Source organism: Lethenteron reissneri, chromosome 69, assembly GCF_015708825.2.
Source record: "Lethenteron reissneri isolate LAM-NWPU_2019-01 chromosome 69, ASM1570882v1, whole genome shotgun sequence".
Lineage (NCBI taxonomy): Eukaryota > Metazoa > Chordata > Hyperoartia > Petromyzontiformes > Petromyzontidae > Lethenteron > Lethenteron reissneri.
Genome location: NC_083847.1, coordinates 5,033,360 through 5,057,066, shown reverse-complemented (window position 1 = coordinate 5,057,066; position 23,707 = coordinate 5,033,360). Strand labels below are relative to the sequence as shown.

General features: G+C 51.0%; 2 protein-coding genes across 5 annotated transcripts; both read right to left on the bottom strand.

Annotated features, from left to right (window-relative positions):
* Positions 1 to 592: 592 nt before the first annotated feature.
* Positions 593 to 8,604, bottom strand: LOC133360759 (zinc finger protein 771-like). The gene is made up of 5 exons (XM_061579614.1): positions 8,479 to 8,604; positions 6,915 to 7,020; positions 4,705 to 4,788; positions 3,268 to 3,405; positions 593 to 1,788 (listed from the first exon to the last, which is right to left on the bottom strand). The coding sequence occupies exons 2-5, from the start codon at positions 7,018 to 7,020 to the stop codon at positions 749 to 751; spliced, it is 1,368 nt and encodes a 455-aa protein (XP_061435598.1). The 5' UTR covers positions 8,479 to 8,604; the 3' UTR covers positions 593 to 748.
* A 1,540-nt stretch (positions 8,605 to 10,144) lies between these two features.
* On the bottom strand, positions 10,145 to 22,399 carry LOC133360748 (oocyte zinc finger protein XlCOF6-like). Of its 4 annotated transcripts, XM_061579591.1 has the most exons (4): positions 22,356 to 22,399; positions 16,969 to 17,080; positions 13,398 to 13,538; positions 10,145 to 12,533 (listed from the first exon to the last, which is right to left on the bottom strand). In XM_061579591.1, the coding sequence occupies exons 2-4, from the start codon at positions 17,078 to 17,080 to the stop codon at positions 10,972 to 10,974; spliced, it is 1,815 nt and encodes a 604-aa protein (XP_061435575.1). In that variant the 5' UTR covers positions 22,356 to 22,399; the 3' UTR covers positions 10,145 to 10,971. The 4 variants fall into 4 exon arrangements, with proteins under 4 accessions (XP_061435575.1, XP_061435573.1, XP_061435574.1 ...); XM_061579589.1 differs by lacking the exon at positions 22,356 to 22,399 and having other exon boundaries at positions 16,969 to 17,140; XM_061579590.1 differs by lacking the exon at positions 22,356 to 22,399 and having other exon boundaries at positions 10,145 to 12,530; positions 16,969 to 17,117.
* Between the last annotated feature and the right edge of the window lie 1,308 nt (positions 22,400 to 23,707).

Genomic DNA, 23,707 nt, shown 5'->3' with positions numbered 1-23,707 from the left:
AATGTGGTAGCGACTGAAAACTTGGTATACTTATGTTACTGATGAAAATACTATATTATATCATAAAAAAATATTTTTAAACATTTTTTTTATGTTTCGGAATTGGGTCTAATTGTCCACGCTCAACTGACATTGGCTGTAATTGACCAAGGTCCCTTACGTTATGGTAAGCTTCGGGGCCACTTCCTGGAGTCGTGGAATTCTGCTATTACTCGTACGGTACATTTCATTAAAGCGTATTTTAAAAAAGTATTTTTAAATATTACTTATTTGTTTATTAACGCAGAATGGGATGTTGTTTCTGCTGTATACCCGCCGCTGCGTACGCGTGAAAAGTAGCTCTGCAGCGTGTGTGATGCGGCTCTTGGAACTATTTTGGTCAAAGTCAAATTACAAAAAAAATGTTTCTCCTCCTTCTCTTATTTCTTTGAAAAGTTGGCCGACCCACTCTTACTCTAGAGCAAAAGTGCTTAACCTGGGGTGCACGCACACCCTGGGGGTGCGAGATGCCCTTTTTGGGGGTGCGAGACATGGCCGTTATTTTTCTTCAGAAGGTAAATAATCGAAAACACAAATTAAGCACGGCCACACGTAAGCACAACTAATTTGTTTAATCAAACCCTATGTATTTATTAGCATTGTACATTTTTTACGATTGAGAACCAAAGGGGCGCAAGGCTTGCAGTAAAGGTGAAGGACCACCCTGCTCTAGAGCAAAGTTTTCATCCTCGAGTGCGTCGCCGAATGCCTATTCAAAGCCGACATCCTGCTGAACGCCTTTCCGCACTCCCGGCACGCGTGCGGCCTTCTCGCCCGTGTGCGTCCCGTAGTGCGCCTTCAAGCTGGAGCGCTGCGTGAAGCCCGCGCCGCACTCCTCGCACACGTGCGGCCTCTCGCCCGTGTGCGTCCGCGCGTGCCTCTCCAGGCCGGACAGCTGCGCGAACCCCTTCCCGCACTCCCCGCAGGCGTGCGGCCACACGCCCGCCCTCGCCCTCGCGTGCGCCTTCACGTGCCTCTCCAGGCCAGAGCGGTGGGCGAAACCGCGGCCGCACTGGTCGCACGCGTGCGGCCACTCGCCCGTGTGCGTCCTCGCGTGCTCGTCCAGGTGGTAGCGCCGCACGAATCCCCGGCCGCACACCAGGCACGCGTGCGGCTTCTCGCCCGTGTGCGACGCGCGGTGCTCCTCCAGGTGGTAGCTCTGCGCGAACCCCTTGCCGCACTCCTCGCACGCGTACGGCCTCTCGGCTGCGTGCCTCTTCGCGTGCGCCTCCAATTCGGAGGGGCGAGCGAACGCCCGGCCGCACTCAGGACACGCGTGCGGCCTCCTCCTCTCCGCCGCGTGCGACGCGGAGTGCAGCTCGAGGTTGTAGCGGTGGGCGAACGCCCGGCCGCACTCGGCGCAAGCGTGCGGCCTCCCGCCCGCGTGCGCCTTGGCGTGCTTCTCCAGGTTGGAGAGGTGCGCGAAGCCCTTGCCGCAGTCGGCGCAGGCGTGCGGCCACATGCCCGTGTGGGTCCGCGCGTGCGTGCTCAAATTCGAGAGCGTCGCGAACTCCTTGCCGCACTCCTGGCAAGCGTGTGGCTTCCTCCGATCGGTGGTGGCGGCGGCGGTCGCGGCGCCTTCGAGCGCCTTCCCGCAACGCGCACAGGCTCGCGCGATCTTGTCGTCGTCGTCGTCGTTCCTGTCATCGGCATCGTCGCTGTGTTGCGCTTTGTCCGTCGTTGTTCTGCGGCCTCTGCCCTTGCCGCACTCCTCGCACAGCAGTTCTGTCGTCGCCATCACTTCGTCCGCTGTAGCGCGCGTGTTAAACAAAACGGTGCAAACGCAACGGCTCGATTTAACCGATGTGCGGGAAAAAAAACCTACGATGAATGTGAGATGTGGTCACCGGTAGCATTGTATGGCTTAAAGCTTTCGTGACTGCAGGAGTTCATACTCTGTGGTTCTTTCTGTAAAGTCACGTAGATAGAAAAATAACTAATAGATCACGACGTTTCGATAGCAACACAAGCCGTCGTCTTCAGGGGAAACAATACAGCAGGCGGACTGCTGAGGCAGGAGGAAACATAGCGAGAGAGCTACTGCAACCATAAGTTATATACGTTTGTGGTGGGTACAACCCAAGGGTAAGTGGGCGGGGTTAGGGGTGGAATTTGCAAGTAAATGTAAGATCGCAGAGCTAGTATACCACGGCTAATCCGAGGGGACATGACTTCAACCGAGAAGATGGATGCAAAATGTAGCAATCTTTGGAAGGACGTTGATCAACCAGATCAAGTTTTAACTGTTGTGTTGGCCGTCTCTCTGAGTTTTACATTTCTAAGTTTGCTAAGTTTGATATCTTTTTTCTCTCTCTCACCTTGTTGCTTCTGAAAATTTCACCCCCACCCCACCCTCTCGCCCGTTACAGCAGCCCCTGCCCCTCCCCCTCCCCTCCTCGGATTAGCCGAGGTATGCTAGCTCTGCGATCTTACATTTACTTAAAATTTTTATCCCTAGCCCTGCCCACTTACCCTTGGGTTGTACCCACCACAAACGTATATAACGTCTGGTTGCAGTAGCTCTCTCGCTATGTTTCCTCCTGCCTCAGCAGTCCGCCTGCTGTATTGTTTCACCTGAAGACGATGGCTTGTGTTGCTATCGAAACGTCGTGATCTGTTAGTTATTTTTCTATCTACGTGACTTTACCGAAAGAACCAAAGAGTACGAATTCCTGCAGTCACGAAAGCTTCAAATCAAGATTGTATGGTTTGTTCACTGTACGCGTAGGCTTTCACGGGCAATGTCATTTGAGTTCGGGTTCGACGACCATTTAGGTACAATATCCAGAAGGGATGACACCAGTGTGCATGTACGTTGAACTTCTTTCGCACCGTATGTAGCCAAGTGTACTAATCGGTGGCGTGGGGGAAAGACAACATACTAAACTAAAAAGAAGTTCTAAAGAAATTCGTTTTCAAACTACATTATGATTTAAAAGTGCATCATAGCTCCAAGTGGCTTCCTAATATCGGAAGGAAGACCATCCCAGATGGCCGCAGGAGTGCATCTGAAAGCGCTGCTTGATGATGCGGTGACCACCATCTTTGTTCCATGGCCTACCAAAAGCCCCTGCTGCTGCGAGGATGACCGGAGTTGGCGTGGTGGTGATGATGGTGAATGCTCCTTGATGAGATCAGCGAGTGATTGTGGTTCTTTTTCTTCTGCTCACGCCGCAATTTCCAGAAGTAGCACGACTACGACGTATGGTCGGTGATGGGGACTCTCACCTTCACTCGTGTCCTCCACCGATAACTCCACCTCGATGAAGTTCTGGTCCGAAGCATCCGCAAGTCTACAGCAATCGCCCGTCTCCTCCGGCTGGCTCTCGCCAGCTCCTTCGACTTTAACAAACTTCACATCTGGAGCTGTGATTTTGAAAATGGGAGTGCATGGTGGGGAGTAGAGTGAGATGAGGTGGGGGAGAGGTCGGAGAGTGCGTGGAGGGGAGTAAGTGACGGGGGAGAGGTAGGAGAGTGCGTGGAGGGGAGTAGAGATGAAAGGGGAGAGGTAGGAGAGTGCGTGCCTGTAGACTCAACACTGTCCAAAAACTAACACTCTCCATAGATTCAACACTGCCCATAGACCCAACACTGCCCATAGACTCAACACTGCCCATAGACCCAACACTGCCAATAGACTCAACACTGCCCATAGACCCAACACTGCCCATAGCCTCAACACTGCCCATTGACTCAACACTGCCCATAGACCCAACACTGCCCATAGCCTCAACACTGCCCATAGCCTCAACACTGCCCATAGACCCAACACTGCCCATAGACTCAACACTGCCAATAGACTCAACACTGCCAATAGACTCAACACTGCCCATAGACTCAACACTGCCCATTGACTCAACATTGCCCATTGACTCAACACTGCCCATAGACTCAACACTGCCAATAGACTCAACACTGCCAATAGACTCAACACTGCCCATAGACCCAACATTGCCCATAGCCTCAACACTGCCCATTGACTCAACACTGCCCATAGACCCAACACTGCCCATAGCCTCAACACTGCCCATAGCCTCAACACTGCCCATAGACCCAACACTGCCCATAGACTCAACACTGCCAATAGACTCAACACTGCCCATTGACTCAACACTGCCAATAGACTCAACACTGCCCATTGACTCAACACTGCCCATTGACTCAACGCTGCCCATAGACTCAACACTGCCCATAGACTAACACTGCCCATTGACTCAACACTCCCCATTGACTCAACACTGCCCATTGACTCAACACTGCCCATAGACTCAACACTGCCCATAGCCTCAACACTGCCCATAGACCCAACACTGCCCATAGACTCAACACTGCCCATTGATTCAACACTGCCCATAGACCCAACACTGCCCATAGCCTCAACACTGCCCATAGCCTCAACACTGCCCATATACCCAACACTGCCCATAGACTCAACACTGCCAATAGACCCAACACTGCCCATTGACTCAACACTGCCAATAGACTCAACACTGCCCATTGACTCAACACTGCCCATTGACTCAACACTGCCCCCGCACCTCCAATTAGCACGTTTGGCTACAAACGTTGCGAAAGAAATTCAACATACATACACACGTACGTACAAACTTGCCTGAGTTTTGCCTCTGATTCTGGCATCTCCCTGCCTGTAGGAAGGGGTCTTACCGTCTTCCTCCGCTTCGGTTTTCACCTCCATCCTCAGTGTCTCAGCGCCCGGGCTCCTTTCATCCTCTTGCTTCACGACTACTCCTGTGCATGAGTACAAAGATCCATGTGTAGCCTTAACAGACTCATGGGTAAGTGGGTCTGGAATGCTATCGCCAATAAACTGCAACTTGAATCACTACCTATGAGATCTTCACACAAAACTGCTCTAGAGGAGTTGTACACCCCAAACTGCCACTGCTATTCATTGGCCTAAAATAAAATGTTTCGCTCCGGATGATCGCTGCAAAGTATGACCTGTGTTTTGATTTAGTGTGCTGATCTTAATGGTGCATTGAAAATGTTTCATACTCCGACTGATGCTGCTGCTGTTGTGGAGTGACTCATGCAGCCAGCTATGGCTGCAGGGTTTGGTGGTACATGTTATTTATGTCGTTTATTGTGAAAATTCGGTCACAGTTCCTATGATCACTGCTTCATTGCTTTTATGGCTTTATTTTGGTGATTTCGAAAAGTTTTTTGGTTTGGCCATGTTTGTTTGTTGTAGTACGGAGTTAGACTGAAGGCCTTAATCTAAGTTGTCTTGTGGTTGTTGTTGTTTTACTTGCATCCCATTGGGATTTTTGCACACGACGTTGGTGGTGTACGGTGCTTTTTCTGCAATATTTTGTTGTCTTTTCTTGAATTTTCTGTTTGCACTTAGTCACATAGTCACTTTAAGATGTTTTCTTGTTCATGTTTTGTTATTTTGTTTTTTGCGGTTGCACCCGATTCAAGAGCCGAATGGCTCACAGGGCTATACCTAGTAAATTAACTTGAACTTGAAACTTGAACTCGCTGTTAGCGAGCACCGATGAAGCCAAAAAAAGCAGACCAGGGGGTGGGTGGCCAACACCACGTCCGACCGCCTTTGTCTCCCTATTGGCAATGTTTACACACCGTACCAGGTACTCATCTGAGGCTGATTCGACCTTGGGGAGGCCCAGGTACCGGTTCAGATAATCGTCAACGGTGTTGGCAGTGAGTGGGAAACGAACTCGGGTCGCCGGGTTCGTAGTACAGCACGCTAACCACTACACCGTTTACACGCACGCACACACACCAATACCAATACTCGCCATTCGCCACTGAGTCACGGTAACCTCACTATTGTGCCTGTGCCAGGCCAGGTGCACGTTGAGACCACGTGAAGTGTCGACAGACCCATCAGGTGCCATGGGTTGGCTGACTGAGATGACTAATAGATGCATCAGCTGCACCCCCGACTTTGTCAACTTACTGTATTTTATCCGCCCGGCACTCCACTCATTGTTGTGAGCTTCGCTCCTCTGCCCTCAGTTGTTGTTGGAGGGTGACTGCCTCCGACTGCGCAGTAATGTCCTTCACAAGCCTCCTCCATAGTGGCAGATTTTAACACTGCTGGTATCAATCTTTTGGCAAGTCCACTCAACTCCAGATCCTCCTGTACTGCATCAGTCCATCTCTTCTCCAGCCCGTGTCATGCCCATTTGCCCCCCTCTATGTGGGCAAACAGAAGCTGCTTGGGCATGCGGTGGCTAGGCATGTGTGCTACATGACCCAGTCAACGCAGCCTTGCCTGCCAGAGGAACTCACTGATAGGAATGTGTCCAGATCTTTCAAGGATTTGTGAGCTCCTCAGACAATCCAGCCTGGTTAAACCCAGGATGGAACAGGAAGGGCATGACCGTGGCCGAGAAGACAGATTCCATCTCCTCAGCAACTCGGGCCCACTACTCACGGTACTGGAATTGTAAATGTTGTCGTGGGTTTACTGTCCGACAAAAACTCTAAACGCATAACGTTGATTCTAAATGTGGAGGGGAAAAACCGGAGGGACCCAGAGAAAAATCCACGTGACCATGGAGAGACAGACACACGCAAACACCAAATATACAGACGAACCTATGACCTCCTGTATATCAGGCAGTTAACATCTCGCCATGGTGGCGCCCATACAATACATCTCAGTGTATTAGATGTATCAGTGCCCTCTTGTGCAAACACGTAAACATTAATTGAATGCACGAGGCATGCAGAGCAGATCCCTGGAACAGCGTTCGAGTATTTCGAGAGTTGCATTCGGGGTTAAATGCCCGTTTCGTTGCATTGTCAAATAGCGCCGTGACAGTTACGTTCAAACAAATAATAATAATTGGTTTACAGTCGATGTTTTGAAGGCGAAATCTCACCAGCGTAAGCAATTTCACGATCCACCGTCAAGTCAGGAGCCACTCCTGGGTTTGGATGCTCTTGCTTTTCCTGCTTGACGAACGGCAATTCGAAGTGTGAATCCATCTGAGGAAGAGCGGAGAAGCGCAGAAGAGTTTGATTACCCCGGTGCCGGAATCTCTCCGTGGAAGACTCTAAATTCCCATGGGATAGATCGTGGATAAGCAGTCACCCACTGAAGTGCGTGGAAATTATGGGGACAAGCACGAAGACAAAGATCCCCCGAGTAGCCTACAACGCACTGTTGGGTCAAGTGCAGTTAGCGAGCACCTATGAAGGCCGGCACTGCACACGACGGGGTGGGTGGCCAGCACCACGCCCGACCGCCTTTGTCTCCCTCAGTGGCGATGTTTACTGCACACCGCACCAGGTATTCATTTGAGGCTGAGTCGACCTAGGGGTGGAGGCCCAGGACCGGTGCAGATAATCGTCACATCGGTGTTAGTGGTGGCTGTGAGGAGGAAGTGACCCAACAGTGATGAAAAGCAGGAGAAAAACTGTGTATAGTACTGTAGAGTGTATAGTGTAGTGTATAGTGTAGTGTATAGTGTAGTGTATGTTGCATTTCTTTTGGGCCGTACGTAGCCAACCATGCCAATCGGAGGCACGGGGGAAGGACAACAAATTAAACACAAATATCAGTTCTAAATAAATTCAATTTAGAAAATGGTGTAGTGTATAGTATTGTAGTGTAGAGTATAATAGTGTAGAATAATGTATTGTATAGTGTGTAGCGTATAGTTTATATAGTGTATAATGTAGTGTGTATTGTAATGTGTTTTGCAGTGTATAGTGTAGTATGTATAGTGTAGAATGTAGTGTATAATAGTGTAGTGTGTATTGTAGTGTAGTATGTAGTGTATAGTGTAAAATGTGGTGTATAGTAGTGGTATGTATTATAGTGTATAATGTAGTGTATAGTATAGTGTATAGTATTGTAGTGTAGAGTATAATAGTGTAGTATAATGTATTGTATAGCGTGTAGCGTATAGTTTATGTAGTGTATAATGTAGTGTGTATTGCAGTGTATAGTGTAGTATGTAGCGTATAGTGTAGTATGTATAGTGTAGAATGTAGTGTATAATCGTGTAGTGTGTATTGTAGTGTAGTATGTAGTGTATAGTGTAGAATGTATAGTAGTGGTGTGTATTATAGTGTATAATGTAGTGTATAGTATAGTGTATAGTACTGTAGAGTGTAGTGTGTAGCATAGTGCAGACTGTAGTGTAGTATGTAGTGTACATCTTAAGTGTATAGTGTAGTATATTGAACTTCTTTCACACCGTACGTAGCCAAACCGCGCTAGAGACGTGGGAAAAGGACAACTGACATTGTGATTCTTAAACGTGTTCTTGTTAGTTGTAATACTCAGCCTGTGCGGCTCTACAAGCCGCCTGGGTGTCAATCCACTGCTGGATGGATTGTCCACCCCCAACCCACCCAAACCACGCCTTGCTGAGGTAGTGTGCAAGTTATTTGACCATACTTCCCCACGCCCTGTCAAGGGCGAGTTGAATGACTCACCACCCCGTGTTGTGTCTCTCCACGTCTCTGTGTTTGTCTCTGTCTCTCCACGTATCTGTGTTTGTGTCTCTCTCTCCAAGTCGATGTCTCTCTGTCCTCGTGTTTCTTGTAGTCCCTGCCCCCCAATTCACCGTCCAGCAAACGACAAGATGCAGCGCGAGACGCAACAAAACGAAACGAGCCCATCCCTGGCCCCGACCTTCTCAAGGAATCCGATTGGCCACCCCACAGAGATGATCACCCCTCTCTGTTACCTGTGTTGCTCTCTCTCTGTGTATCTTGGTGATATCTGTCTGCTAATGTCTGTCTATAGTTTTCTGGTTAGATTTTATGTCGCTATTTCATTATACCTGACGACGATTGCTTGTGTTGCAATCGAAACGTCGTATGCTATTATTTAATTTATTATTTTATCTTTAGACGTGACTTAACCGAAAGAACCAAATAATAATAGTCCACCAAGTCCTTGATCCAACGAGGGGGCGGTGCCGGCCGCAATGTGGACGTGACCTGGAGCGGGTCACGTGGGGCGTGACCTGGAGCGGGTCACGTGGGGCGTGACCTGGAGCGGGTCACGTGGACGTGACCTGGAGCGGGTCACGTGGGGCGTGACCTGGAGCGGGTCACGTGGGTGTGACCTGGAGCGGGTCACGTGGGGGTGCCAAGTTCAGCAGTGGGAGCGCACAAAATGGCCACTTTCTGTTGACGCGACAACCCTGACTCGTTGGCTGCGTCGGGTGGTGGCGGGTTCTAACGACACAGTTATATATTTATGCGATCTAACCCAAAAAAACTTCTATTATGGAAAAGAAAAGACATGTATACAAATTAAAAGAGCGCAGAAGTGTGGTCACCACATCTACGCTTCTATATAAGGAACGAAACAGGTGGACTTCTCCACAAATCTGGCTGTCGGCCGATGAAGCTAGTTGTAATTACTGGCGAAACGTCGTACTCAGATTGTAAATGTTGTGGCTTGGCTCTCCAACACACCGGTGAAATTTGCAACAACATCACGCGATACAATGACGTCAAGCTGAAATGCATAGGACGCGTTTTCTTCATCACGTGACTTCATTAAAACCATGCTTTACCCGTGGATACTCAAATTTGCCAGGCCGCGGTTGGCATGAAAGAAAATAAACTGCGGAAAATCAACGTGGTTTCAGATCGGGAGGGAAATGCAATGGTCAAATATGTGTAGTGACATGGAATGGGTCACTACGTAGTATACCGCGGGTTGCTGGCAGAGAAGGGGATCTGCAGTTGCAGCAGCCCCGTCTGTCGGCAGGTCATGTGATAAGTCAGAGAGAGGGATGTAGAGGGGGCAAGTGAGGTAGTAAGCCCGGGAGCCCGCGAGTAGGTTCGATAAAGGGGACGTGGCCAGGGCGGAGCGAGGTGACGCTAGGAGGATAAAAGGGGACCCCGGGCGAAGGCTCGGGGCTGTTGCTTGGAGTGGGATCCCGTTGTGCTGCTAGGGTCTTCGTCGCCGTCGATGTCTTCACCTTCTCGGCATTGTCAGTCAGGCAGTCTGCCAGCTGTCCTGACTGAGAGTTGTAGTTACCTCTTGTGAGCTGTGAAGTGCCTCCTACTCCCAGTGTCTCTGAGTGCGTCATTACATATGTAAGGCATATCACAGAGAAAACGTTAGATTATGGAGAAGACATTTATGCATGTTTTGTAGACTTTTTCACAAGTATATGATTTAATGATAGGCAGCCATTAACAATAATATTAATTCGGAATGTAACAATTCAGGTGTGAAATACATTTTTTTACGCTAAGCATACATGCATCAGACCATGCGCTTTGGAATGATCTTCAAATTGATGTTTATAGTTTTTTGTTTGTTATATCCTGTGAAAAAAAACGTTACAGCACTGTCGTGTCCGCAGTCAGAAATAAAAGAGCATTCAAAAACAATCAACGTCGCTTTACATTAAAAAAGAAAACGCTTCAACAGTGTGTTCTATAGAATGACTGTTCACAATATCGTTCAATGAAAACCGCGTCCCACAATCCTTTGCACAATGTGTGTTGTGGTTTTTGTCTTTTAACCGGCATTGACACACAAAATACTCTTTCCAACTCTCCTTGTACGACTGTGTGGCACCTCGCCAATTCTAATCTAATTGTATCTTCATAGAGGCAGCGCCTTCAATCAAGGCGCTCTCTTTGACATAGCCTAACGAAATGGCGACGCAGAATGGATGTTGTTGGCACTCGGGGGAAGTGCTATGAGGGTATTTAGGAGTGAGTAACAGCAGCGATGGAGGGGTCCTTAAGGGGGATCACGAAAGGGGCTACAGGGGAGAGGCGGGAAAGAAGGGAATGAACGATGGAGAATAGGTGAGGCTTTGAGAGAGGAATGGAAGGGGGTTAAGGAGGGGGACTGCTTAATAAGTCTAAATGCGAACACTATGCAAAACCCTCTCCGCAATCCTTGGACACGTTTTGCTTCTCCCTTAGGGTGCGTTCTAAAATGCCTTTAATTCAGTTCTCACATTCCTTTAGTAAATGTGGATTCTCCCTCGCGTGTGTTCTACAATGCTTATTTAACTCATTAAGTGCTGCAAACCCCTTCCCACACTGCTTGCACACGTGCGGCTTCCCACCGGCGTGCGTTCTGGAATGCTTCTCTAAATTTGAACGCTCCGTAAACCTTTTCCCGCACTCCCTGCACGCGTACGGCTTCTCGCCGGTGTGCGTCCTAGAATGGGTCTCTAGATTGTAACTCTGCGAAAACGCCTTCCCGCACTCCTTGCACACGTGCGGCTTCTCGCCCGTGTGCGTCCTGGAGTGCTTCTCCAAATTGGAGCGCTGCGTGAACTTCTTTCCGCACTCCTCGCACATGTACGGCTTCTCGCCCGTGTGCGTCCTCGAGTGTTTCTCCAAATTGGAGCGCTGCGAAAACCTCTTGCCGCACTCGTCGCACGCGTACGGTTTCTCGCCGGTGTGCGTCCTGGCGTGCGTCTCCAGGTTGGAGCGCTGGGTGAACCTCTTGCCGCACTCCTTGCACGCGTGCGGCTTCTCCCCGCTGTGTATCCGCGAGTGGGTCTTCAGGTCGGAGGGCTGCGCGAAGCCCTTCCCGCACTCCTTGCACACGTTCGGCTTCTCGCCCGTGTGCGTTCTGGAATGCTTGTTCAGGTAGGTGCGCGCCGCAAACCCCTTGCCGCACTCCCTGCACACGTGCGGCCTCTCACCCGTGTGCGTCCTGGAGTGAGTGTTTAAGGCGCAACGTTGCGAAAACGCCTTCCCGCACTCCCTGCACACGTACGGCTTCTCGCCGGTGTGCGTTCTGGAGTGCATTTCCAAATGAGAGCGCTGCGGGAACCTCTTCCCGCACTCCTTGCACAGGTAGAGCTTCTCGCCGGTGTGTGTCCTCGAATGCATCTCCAAACTGGAACGCTGTATGTACCTCTTCCCGCACTCCTTGCAAACGTATGGCTTATCACCGGTGTGCGTCCGAGAGTGCGCCTCTAAATTGGAACGCTTTGAAAACCCCTTCCCGCACTCTTGGCACGTGTGCGGCTTCTCGCCCGTGTGCGTCCTCGAATGCGTCTCTAAATTGGAACGCTTTGAAAACCCCTTGCCGCACTCCTTGCACGTGTGCGGCTTCTCGCCCGTGTGCGTTCTCGAGTGAGTCTCTAAACTGGAACTCTTTGAAAACCTCTTCCCGCATTCTGTGCACACGTGCAGATTCTTGCTGGCGTGCGTTCTGGAGTGCATGTTTAAAGCGGAATGTTTTGAAAACCCCTTCCCGCATTCCTTGCAGACGTGCGGCTTATCGCCAACAGCGTCCGTCGCTTCGAGCCCTCTTGACTCCTCCGCCAATGCGGAATCCTTCCCGCGTGGCACACTCGGGCGCGGCCTCTCTCCGCTCTGTTTCCTCCTGTTCGTGCGTGGCGCAGAGCCTCCGAGCTTGTTCCCGCACCGCACGCAGCCTCGCAGGACCTGGCCGATGCCTTGTGCCTCATCCAGCTTCCTTCTTAACCGTCGGCCACGATCCGTCTGGCACGCTCTGCAAAGTAGTCCGGTTGAACTTCCTTCATCTGCTGCACACGAAAAAAATTGTAATAATGCAAAAGCGTGACGCGGCAAAACAGTCCGTGGTGTGTGTGGCACAACTCAGGTATTTTTAAAATCAACATCACTGCGGTGATATCACTGGGAGCACGATGGCGGTACTGGTGGATGTCACTACGAAGGCTTGATTAGCAGGCACAAAATCGACCATGCAACAGACAGCGCAGAGACGGAGCCTCCATTGGGTATCTAACTAGACGAGAGCCGTCTGTTTTTGGGCTGCATCTTCAGTTAATGCACTAGGGCAGGGTTTGTCAACTAAACGAAGGAGGTGGTCTTCTTCAGCTTGTGGGATAGAAAAAGGGTGGCACGGTGGCCTAGGAGATGTTAACTACCTCACCTGGTATATAGAAAGCCGTGGGTTCAATCCTGACCCTGACGCCTGCTGTATATTTGGAGTTTGCGTGTCTCTCTCTCCTCGTGGTCGCGTGGATTTTTCTCCGGGTCCTGCGGTTTTTCCCTCATTTAGAATCAACGTCAAGCATTTAGAGAGCATTTGGCTGCTATAAATTTCCACGTTATAAGCCACCTCCGTTGAGCTATCATTTGTGGCCAGGTAGCTTCTGAAACAAGAGCTACACAGCTCAGTGGGCCTTACACTTGCTAAAATAAAAATAGTTTCTGCTTTTTCAAATAATTAATAGTTTACTAATTTGCTGCTGCTTTTTCCATTAAAATATCATATCACCCGTCTCAATACGTCAGAACCTCCAGAACACAAATTGTTCTATCACCTCACTCTCAACGTCCACCTAATTCACCGTAGCATGATGCTGATTAATGATTCAGCAGGAAAACATTGCATTTTTCTCTGAAACCCAAGTGGAACTCACCTTGACCAACATCTTCCTCCAGCAACTCCACCTCGATGAAGTTCCGATCTGCAGTGGCCGGGCATCCTCCGTGGGGGCTCCCCGTCTCCTCTGGCATCATCACAGTGGGTCCCTCAGCTTTGACGATCTTAACATCCTGAACTGTGATTTGGGAAATGAAAAAAAAATCTCCATTGAAAACTAATCTTTAGAACCGCTTTAGTTTGTTGTCCTTCCCCCCGCACCTTCGATTAGTGTGGTCGGCTACGTACGGTGGTACGACAGAAGATCAACGTGCAAACACGTACGAACATTGAGACTGCAGTGAGGTTTTCGTGAAAGCCAAGACAAGGGTTCGTGTATTTATCGCACGCGACGCAAGGTGACGTAGATTACTTAACCAACTCTCAGGGACGCACAGAAGGCGGCTCCATCCATCTCACTGGGGACGGGGTTCAGAGACACACAGGGGCGGCCCCGTCCATCTCACTGGGGACGGGGTTCAGAGACACACAGGGGCGGCTCTGTCCATCTCACTGGGGACGGGGTTCAGAGACACACAGGGGCGGCTCCGTCCATCTCACTGGGGACGGGGTTCAGAGACACACAGGGGCGGCTCTGTCCATCTCACCGGGGACGGGGTTCAGAGACACACAGGGGCGGCTCTGTCCATCTCACTGGGGACGGGGTTCAGAGACACACAGGGGCGGCTCTGTCCATCTCACCGGGGACGGGGTTCAGAGACACACAGGGGCGGCTCTGTCCATCTCACCGGGGACGGGGTTCAGAGACACACAGGGGCGGCTCCGTCCATCTCACTGGGGACGGGGTTCAGAGACACACAGGGGCGGCTCTGTTCATCTCACTGGGGACGGGGTTCAGAGACACACAGGGGCGGCTCCGTCCATCTCACTGGGGACGGGGTTCAGAGACACACAGGGGCGGCTCCGTCCATCTCACTGGGGACGGGGTTCAGAGACACACAGGGGCGGCTCCGTCCATCTCACTGGGGACGGGGTTCAGAGACACACAGGGGCGGCTCCGTCCATCTCACTGGGGACGGGGTTCAGAGACACACAGGGGCGGCCCCGTCCATCTCACTGGGGACGGGGTTCAGAGACACACAGGGGCGGCTCCATCCATCTCACTGGGGACGGGGTTCAGAGACACACAGGGGCGGCTCTGTCCATCTCACTGGGGACGGGGTTCAGAGACACACAGGGGCGGCTCCGTCCATCTCACTGGGGACGGGGTTCAGAGACACACAGGGGCGGCTCCGTCCATCTCACTGGGGACGGGGTTCAGAGACACACAGGGGCGGCTCTGTCCATCTCACTGGGGACGGGGTTCAGAGACACACAGGGGCGGCTTCGTCCATCTCACTGGGGACGGGGTTCAGAGACACACAGGGGCGGCTCCGTCCATCTCACTGGGGACGGGGTTCAGAGACACACAGGGGCGGCTCCGTCCATCTCACCGGGGACGGGGTTCAGAGACACACAGGGGCGGCTCCGTCCATCTCACCGGGGACAGGGTTCAGAGACACACAGGGGCGGCTCTGTCCATTTCACTGGGGACGGGGTTCAGAGACACACAGGGGCGGCTCCGTCCATCTCACTGGGGACGGGGTTCAGAGACACACAGGGGCGGCTCTGTCCATCTCACTGGGGACGGGGTTCAGAGACACACAGGGGCGGCTCCGTCCATCTCACTGGGGACGGGGTTCAGAGACACACAGGGGCGGCTCTGTTCATCTCACTGGGGACGGGGTTCAGAGACACACAGGGGCGGCCCCGTCCATCTCACTGGGGACGGGGTTCAGAGACACACAGGGGCGGCTCCGTCCATCTCACTGGGGACGGGGTTCAGAGACACACAGGGGCGGCTCCGTCCATCTCACTGGGGACGGGGTTCAGAGACACACAGGGGCGGCTCCGTCCATCTCACCGGGGACGGGGTTCAGAGACACACAGGGGCGGCTCCGTCCATCTCACCGGGGACAGGGTTCAGAGACACACAGGGGCGGCTCTGTCCATCTCACTGGGGACGGGGTTCAGAGACACACAGGGGCGGCTCCGTCCATCTCACTGGGGACGGGGTTCAGAGACACACAGGGGCGGCTCCGTCCATCTCACTGGGGACGGGGTTCAGAGACACACAGGGGCGGCTCCGTCCATCTCACTGGGGACGGGGTTCAGAGACACACAGGGGCGGCTCCGTCCATCTCACTGGGGACGGGGTTCAGAGACACACAGGGGCGGCTCCGTCCATCTCACTGGGGACGGGGTTCAGAGACACACAGGGGCGGCCCCGTCCATCTCACTGGGGACGGGGTTCAGAGACACACAGGGGCGGCTCCATCCATCTCACTGGGGACGGGGTTCAGAGACACACAGGGGCGGCTCTGTCCATCTCACTGGGGACGGGGTTCAGAGACACACAGGGGCGGCTCCGTCCATCTCACTGGGGACGGGGTTCAGAGACACACAGGGGCGGCTCCGTCCATCTCACTGGGGACGGGGTTCAGAGACACACAGGGGCGGCTCTGTCCATCTCACTGGGGACGGGGTTCAGAGACACACAGGGGCGGCTTCGTCCATCTCACTGGGGACGGGGTTCAGAGACACACAGGGGCGGCTCCGTCCATCTCACTGGGGACGGGGTTCAGAGACACACAGGGGCGGCTCCGTCCATCTCACCGGGGACGGGGTTCAGAGACACACAGGGGCGGCTCCGTCCATCTCACCGGGGACAGGGTTCAGAGACACACAGGGGCGGCTCTGTCCATTTCACTGGGGACGGGGTTCAGAGACACACAGGGGCGGCTCCGTCCATCTCACTGGGGACGGGGTTCAGAGACACACAGGGGCGGCTCTGTCCATCTCACTGGGGACGGGGTTCAGAGACACACAGGGGCGGCTCCGTCCATCTCACTGGGGACGGGGTTCAGAGACACACAGGGGCGGCTCTGTTCATCTCACTGGGGACGGGGTTCAGAGACACACAGGGGCGGCCCCGTCCATCTCACTGGGGACGGGGTTCAGAGACACACAGGGGCGGCTCCGTCCATCTCACTGGGGACGGGGTTCAGAGACACACAGGGGCGGCTCCGTCCATCTCACTGGGGACGGGGTTCAGAGACACACAGGGGCGGCTCCGTCCATCTCACCGGGGACGGGGTTCAGAGACACACAGGGGCGGCTCCGTCCATCTCACCGGGGACAGGGTTCAGAGACACACAGGGGCGGCTCTGTCCATCTCACTGGGGACGGGGTTCAGAGACACACAGGGGCGGCTCCGTCCATCTCACTGGGGACGGGGTTCAGAGACACACAGGGGCGGCTCTGTCCATCTCACTGGGGACGGGGTTCAGAGACACACAGGGGCGGCTCCGTCCATCTCACTGGGGACGGGGTTCAGAGACACACAGGGGCGGCTCTGTTCATCTCACTGGGGACGGGGTTCAGAGACACACAGGGGCGGCCCCGTCCATCTCACTGGGGACGGGGTTCAGAGACACACAGGGGCGGCTCCGTCCATCTCACTGGGGACGGGGTTCAGAGACACACAGGGGCGGCTCCGTCCATCTCACCGGCAGCATCGACGAAGTCTTCGCGCTTTACCGTCAAGTCGGGCCACGTCCCAGGACACGCGCTGTCGTCGTGTTCTTGCTTGATGAACGCCACGTCGGGGTGAGGATTCATCTGAGGGGCAACGGACATCGAGAGCGGTGTCCGTCGCTAGTTGTTCAGAGGAGGAGGTGGTGGTGGTGTGCCACCGTTTCCGATAAGAAGACTGCATCCTCATCTGCGGTGCGTGAGTCAGGGTGTCGCCACACATGATTTGAAACTGTTGGGGGGTTTGACAGAAGCATGACGATGATGATGATGTGGGGGGTGTTGTTCAGGCACTTTGGAATAAGGCGCGCTTTGTATTTAGACCCTTTTATTGACACGCGCGAGGAAGTTTTCGGAACGACGTCAGCCGCAGCGCGACGTCCACCACCCTCGCCTGGCACCGCGACCCCAACGGCGTTGCCAGCAGCCAGTGCGGCGTGGGTTACAATCAAGTAATACTACATTTCTTTATCTGTATTTTACAGGAAGTATAGTAGAGTTTACATGATTTATTAAAAATGCTGAAGGATTATATTGTGTGTACATATATTGTATTGATATAAGAGGATAACAGAGGCGATTATTTCTGCGAGTGTGAGTGGAATCCCCTAACCCCCTCCTTTATCATTATTTCTGATGGGAAAATTGCCTTTGACATACGCGATTATGAGATACGCGCGTTCTGCCAGTAACGCATCTAAAGCGTATGTGTCAGACACAGTAGGGGGCACAGGTGGTGCATCGGCCAGTCATCTCAGTCAGTCGACCCATGGTACCTGCTGGGTCTGCCCCTTGACCTCCTGCCGGCGGGCGTTCGACACTTCACGTGGCAGCCTAAACGTGCACCTAGCCTGGCACAAGCGTCGTTGTGTCACGTCACCGCCACTTAGTGGTGAATGGCTGTTGTTGTTGTATTGTCAGGGAGCGGTGGTGTAGCGGTTAGCGCGTTGCGCTATGAGCCCGGCAATCCGAGTTTGATTCCCGCTCACGGCCAACACCGGTAACAATTATTTGAACGTGTCCCGAGCCTCCCCTAGGTCGGCTCAGCCTCAAACGAGTGCCTGGTGCGGTGTGTATTAAACATCGCCACTGGGGAGACAAAGGCGGCCGGGTGTGGTGCTGGCCACCCACCCCCTCGTGCGCTATTCCGGCCTTCGTAGGTGCTGCTCGCTAACAGCACTTGGCCCAACATTCTGTTACAGGCTACACGGGGGATCTTTGTCTTTGTATTGAACACGGCACGAGAGTGAATCACTGTGTGAATGTGAATTCGCCTCTTGTAACAACAGTGAACACGGCACGAGAGTGAATCACTGTGTGAATGTGCATTCGCCTCTCGTAACAACAGTGAACACGGCACGAGAGTGAATCACTGTGCGAATGTGAATTAACCTCTTGCAGCAACAGTGAACATGGCACGAGAGTGAATCACTGTGCGAATGTGAATTAACCTCTTGTAGCATCAGTGAACACGGCACGAGAGTGAATCACTGTGCAAATGTGAATTAACCTCTTGTAACAACTGTGAACACGGTACGAGAGTGAATCACTGTGCGAATGTGAATTAACCTCTTGTAACAACTGTGAACACGGTACGAGAGTGAATCACTGTGCGAATGTGAATTCGCCTCTTGTAGCAACAGTGAACACGGCACGAGAGTGAATCACTGTGCAAATGTGAATTAGCCTCTTGTAGCAACAGTGAACATCGTACGAGAGTGAATCACTGTGTGAATGTGAATTCGCCTCTTGTAACAACAGTGAACACGGCACGAGAGTGAATCACTGTGTGAATGTGAATTAACCTCTTGTAGCAACAGTGAACATGGTACGAGAGTGAATCACTGTGTGAATGTGAATTCACATCCTGGAACAACAGTGAACACGGCACGAGAGTGAATCACTGTGCGAATGTGAATCCACCTCTTGTAACAACAGTGAACACGGCACGAGAGTGAATCACTGTGTGAATGTGAATTCGCCTCTTGTAACAACAGTGAACACGGCACGAGAGTGAATCACTGTGTGAATGTGAATTCGCCTCTTGTAACAACAGTGAACACGGCACGAGAGTGAATCAATGTGTGAATGTGAATTAAACTCTTGTAGCTACAGTGAACACGGTGCGAGAGTGAATCACTGTGCGAATGTGAATTCAACTCTTGTAGCAACAGTGAACACGGCACGAGAGTGAATCAATGTGTGAATGTGAATTCGCTTCTTGTAACAACAGTGAACACGGCACAAGAGTGAATCACTGTGAATGTGAATTCGCCTCTTGTAACAACAGTGAACACGGTACGAGAGTGAATCACTGTGCGAATGTGAATTAACCTCTTGTAACAACAGTGAACACGGTGCGACAGTGAATCACTGTGCGAATGTGAATTCGCCTCTTGTAACAACAGTGAACATGGCACGAGAGTGAATCACTGTGCGAATGTGAATTAACCTCTTGTAGCAACAGTGAACACGGCACGAGAGTGAATCACTGTGTGAATGTGAATTAACCTCTTGTGACAACAGTGAACACGGTGCGAGAGTGAATCACTGTGCGAATGTGAATCCGCCTCTTGTAACAACAGTGAACACGGTACGAGAGTGAATCACTGTGCGAATGTGAATTAACCTCTTGTAGCAACAGTGAACACGGCACGAGAGTGAATCACTGTGCGAATGTGAATCCGCCTCCTGTAACAACAGTGAACACGGCACGAGAGTGAATCACTGTGCGAATGTGAATTAACCTATTGTAGCAACAGTGACCACGGTACAAGAGTGAATCACTGTGTGAATGTGAATTCACCTCTCATAGCAACAGTGAACACGGTGCGAGAGTGAATCACTGTGCGAATGTGAATTTACCTCTCGTAGCAACAGTGAACACGGTACAAGAGTGAATCACTGTGTGAATGTGAATTCACCTCTCGTAGCAACAGTGAATACGGCACGAGAGTGAATCACTGTGCGAATGTGAATTCACCTCTCGTAGCAACAGTGAACACGGTACGAGAGTGAATCACTGTGCGAATGTGAATCCACCTCTTGTAACAACAGTGAACACGGTGCGAGAGTGAATCACTGTGCGAATGTGAATTAATCTCTTGTAGCAACAGTGAACACGGCACGAGAGTGAATCACTGTGCGAATGTGAATTAACCTCTTGTAACAGCAGTGAACACGGCACGAGAGTGAATCACTGTGTGAATGTGAATTTGCCTCTTGTAACAACAGTGAACACGGCACGAGAGTGAATCACTGTGCGAATGTGAATTCATCTCTTGTAACAACAGTGAACACGGCACGAGAGTGAATCACTGTGTGAATGTGAATTCGCCTCTTGTAACAACAGTGAACATGGTACGAGAGTGAATCACTGTGCGAATGTGAATTCACCTCTCGTAGCAACAGTGAACACGGTACAAGAGTGAATCACTGTGTGAATGTGAATTCACCTCTCGTAGCAACAGTGAATACGGCACGAGAGTGAATCACTGTGCGAATGTGAATTCACCTCTCGTAGCAACAGTGAACACGGTACGAGAGTGAATCACTGTGCGAATGTGAATCCACCTCTTGTAACAACAGTGAACACGGTGCGAGAGTGAATCACTGTGCGAATGTGAATTAATCTCTTGTAGCAACAGTGAACACGGCACGAGAGTGAATCACTGTGCGAATGTGAATTAACCTCTTGTAACAGCAGTGAACACGGCACGAGAGTGAATCACTGTGTGAATGTGAATTTGCCTCTTGTAACAACAGTGAACACGGCACGAGAGTGAATCACTGTGCGAATGTGAATTCATCTCTTGTAACAACAGTGAACACGGCACGAGAGTGAATCACTGTGTGAATGTGAATTCGCCTCTTGTAACAACAGTGAACATGGTACGAGAGTGAATCACTGTGCGAATGTGAATTCACCTATTGTAGCAACAGTGAACACGGTACGACAGTGAATCACTGTGTGAATGTGAATTCACCTCTTATAACAACAGTGAACACGGCACGAGAGTGAATCACTGTGTGAATGTGAATTCGCCTCTTGTAGCTAACAGTGAACACGGCACGAGAGTGAATCACTGTGCGAATGTGAATTAACATCTTGTAGCAACAGTGAATACGGCACTAGAGTGAATCACTGTACGAATGTGAATTCGCCTCTTGTAGCAACAGTGAACACGGCACGAGAGTGAATCACTGTGTGAATGTGAATCCGCCTCTTGTAACAACAGTGAATACGGCACGAGAGTGAATCACTGTGCGAATGTGAATTCATCTCTTGTAACAACAGTGAACATGGCACGAGAGTGAATCACTGTGCGAATGTGAATTAACCTCTTGTAACAGCAGTGAACACGGCACGAGAGTGAATCACTGTGCGAATGTGAATTCATCTCTTGTAACAACAGTGAACACGGCACGAGAGTGAATCACTGTGCGAATGTGAATTCGCCTCTTGTAGCAACAGTGAACACGGCACGAGAGTGAATCACTGTGTGAATGTGAATCCGCCTCTTGTAACAACAGTGAATACGGCACGAGAGTGAATCACTGTGCGAATGTGAATTCATCTCTTGTAACAACAGTGAACATGGCACGAGAGTGAATCACTGTGCGAATGTGAATTAACCTCTTGTAACAGCAGTGAACACGGCACGAGAGTGAATCACTGTGCGAATGTGAATTCATCTCTTGTAACAACAGTGAACACGGCACGAGAGTGAATCACTGTGCGAATGTGAATTCGCCTCTTGTAGCAACAGTGAACACGGCACGAGAGTGAATCACTGTGTGAATTTGAATTCGTCTCTTGTAACAACAGTGAACACGGTGCAAGAGACACACAGAGAGAGAGAGAGACACACAGACACACAGAGAGAGAGACACACAGAGAGAGAGACACACAGAGAGACACACAGACACACAGAGAGACACACAGACACACACAGAGAGAGAGACACACACAGACACACAGAGAGAGAGAGAGACACACAGAGAGAGAGAGACACACACAGACACACACAGAGAGAGACACACAGACACACAGAGAGAGAGAGACACACAGACACACACAGAGAGAGAGAGACACACAGACACACACAGAGAGAGACACACAGACACACACAGAGAGAGACACACAGACACACAGAGAGAGACACACAGACACACACAGAGAGAGACACACAGACACACAGAGAGAGAGACACACAGACACACACAGAGAGAGACACACAGACACACACAGAGAGAGACACACAGACACACACAGAGAGAGACACACAGACACACACAGAGAGAGAGAGACACACAGACACACAGACAGAGAGAGTGAATGGTGATGTGAGTGTGAATTCACCTCGCGTCTTCAGTGAATTTCACCACCAAACTGCGAGGACGCTCCAACGCAGCAGCAGAGCGACGAGATGCGGCACAAGACGACTGGACAAGACGGACAGACACGGGACAAGACGACGAGATGCGGCACAAGATGCGGCACAAGACGTGGGACAAGACGGCGAGATGCGGGACAAGACGAACGTCGAGACGGGAGATGTTAACTACCTCGCCTGGTGTGCAGGAGGTCGTGGGTGCGATCCCAACCCTGATGCCTGCTGCTGTATATTTGGAGTCTGCGTCTCTCATCATCATCATCACGGTGGCTAGGAGATGTTGACTACCTCGCCTGGTCTACAGGAGTTTCGTGGGTTCGATCCAGACCCTGATGCCTGCTGCTGTATATTTGGAGTTTGTGTCTCTCTCATCATCATCACGGTGGCTAGGAGATGTTGACTACCTCGCCTGGTCTACAGGAGTTTCGTGGGTTCGATCCAGACCCTGATGCCTGCTGCTGTAGATCTGGAGTTTGTGCGTCTCTCTTGTCTCTGCACACCCCCCCCCCCCCCACATTTAGAGTCAACGTCACGGCGTTTCGAGTTATTTGGCCGCTGATAAACCTTTCCACAGGATGATGGTGATGAGAAGTTGGCACTTTGTTGAAGCTCTCATTTGTGAGGGCCAGTCGGCTTTACCTGGTAAACATGTTTTTTTTATTTTGATTTAAAGCTTTCGTGACTGCAGGGATTCATATTCTGGGTTCTTTCGGTAAAGTCACGTAGAAGGGAAATAATAAAATAAAATTAATATTTTTCTTGTTTGATATTTATATTATTTTATTATTTCCCTTCTACGTGACTTTACCGAAAGAACCAAGAATATGTTTTTTTTTATGTATATATGGTTGCCTTTCCGTGCATTGCGGCTCTAAGAGGCCGTCCATAAATGACGTCACGCACCTAGGGGGGGGGGGGTCAGACATTTGTGACGAGGGGGTAGGTTTTAGAAATGTGACGTCACATAAAAATGTGCAACTTTAAATAAATATAAACACGTTCTACTTAATTAAATATACTTTTTAATCTTCTTGGTTCTTTCGGTAAAGTCACGTAGAAGGGAAGTAATAAAATAATAAAAATAAAACATAATAAAATAAAATATTATATTATTTTTTATTTTAAGAACCAAGAAGATGGATCCCTGCAGTCACGAAAGCTTTAAATCGATACTTTTTAATGTTTTCTCCTACAACATCAGAGTGCAGCGCCACATTAAATACGCACTACAATGACAATAGTTTAAAACGATTTGAAGCATTTTTTTGGGGAGGCAGAGCTTTGTGACGTCATATTTGAAGGGGGGGGGGGGGTCAGT

Bases quoted from the DNA above. Each gene is read 5' to 3' on its own strand.
- LOC133360759 (XM_061579614.1), bottom strand. From the start codon at position 7,020: ATGGATTCACACTTCGAATTGCCGTTCGTCAAGCAGGAAAAGCAAGAG. The intron at 4,789-6,914 runs GTGAGATTTCGC...ACTCATGCACAG, and splicing joins TCGTGAAATTGCTTACGCTG to GAGTAGTCGTGAAGCAAGAG. The intron at 1,789-3,267 runs GTGAGAGTCCCC...CGCGCGCTACAG, and splicing joins GGTGGAGGACACGAGTGAAG to CGGACGAAGTGATGGCGACG.
- LOC133360748 (XM_061579589.1), bottom strand. From the start codon at position 17,098: ATGTCCGTTGCCCCTCAGATGAATCCTCACCCCGACGTGGCGTTCATC. The intron at 13,539-16,968 runs GTGAGATGGACG...CCCAAATCACAG, and splicing joins AGACTTCGTCGATGCTGCCG to TTCAGGATGTTAAGATCGTC. The intron at 12,534-13,397 runs GTGAGTTCCACT...TTTCGTGTGCAG, and splicing joins GGAGGAAGATGTTGGTCAAG to CAGATGAAGGAAGTTCAACC.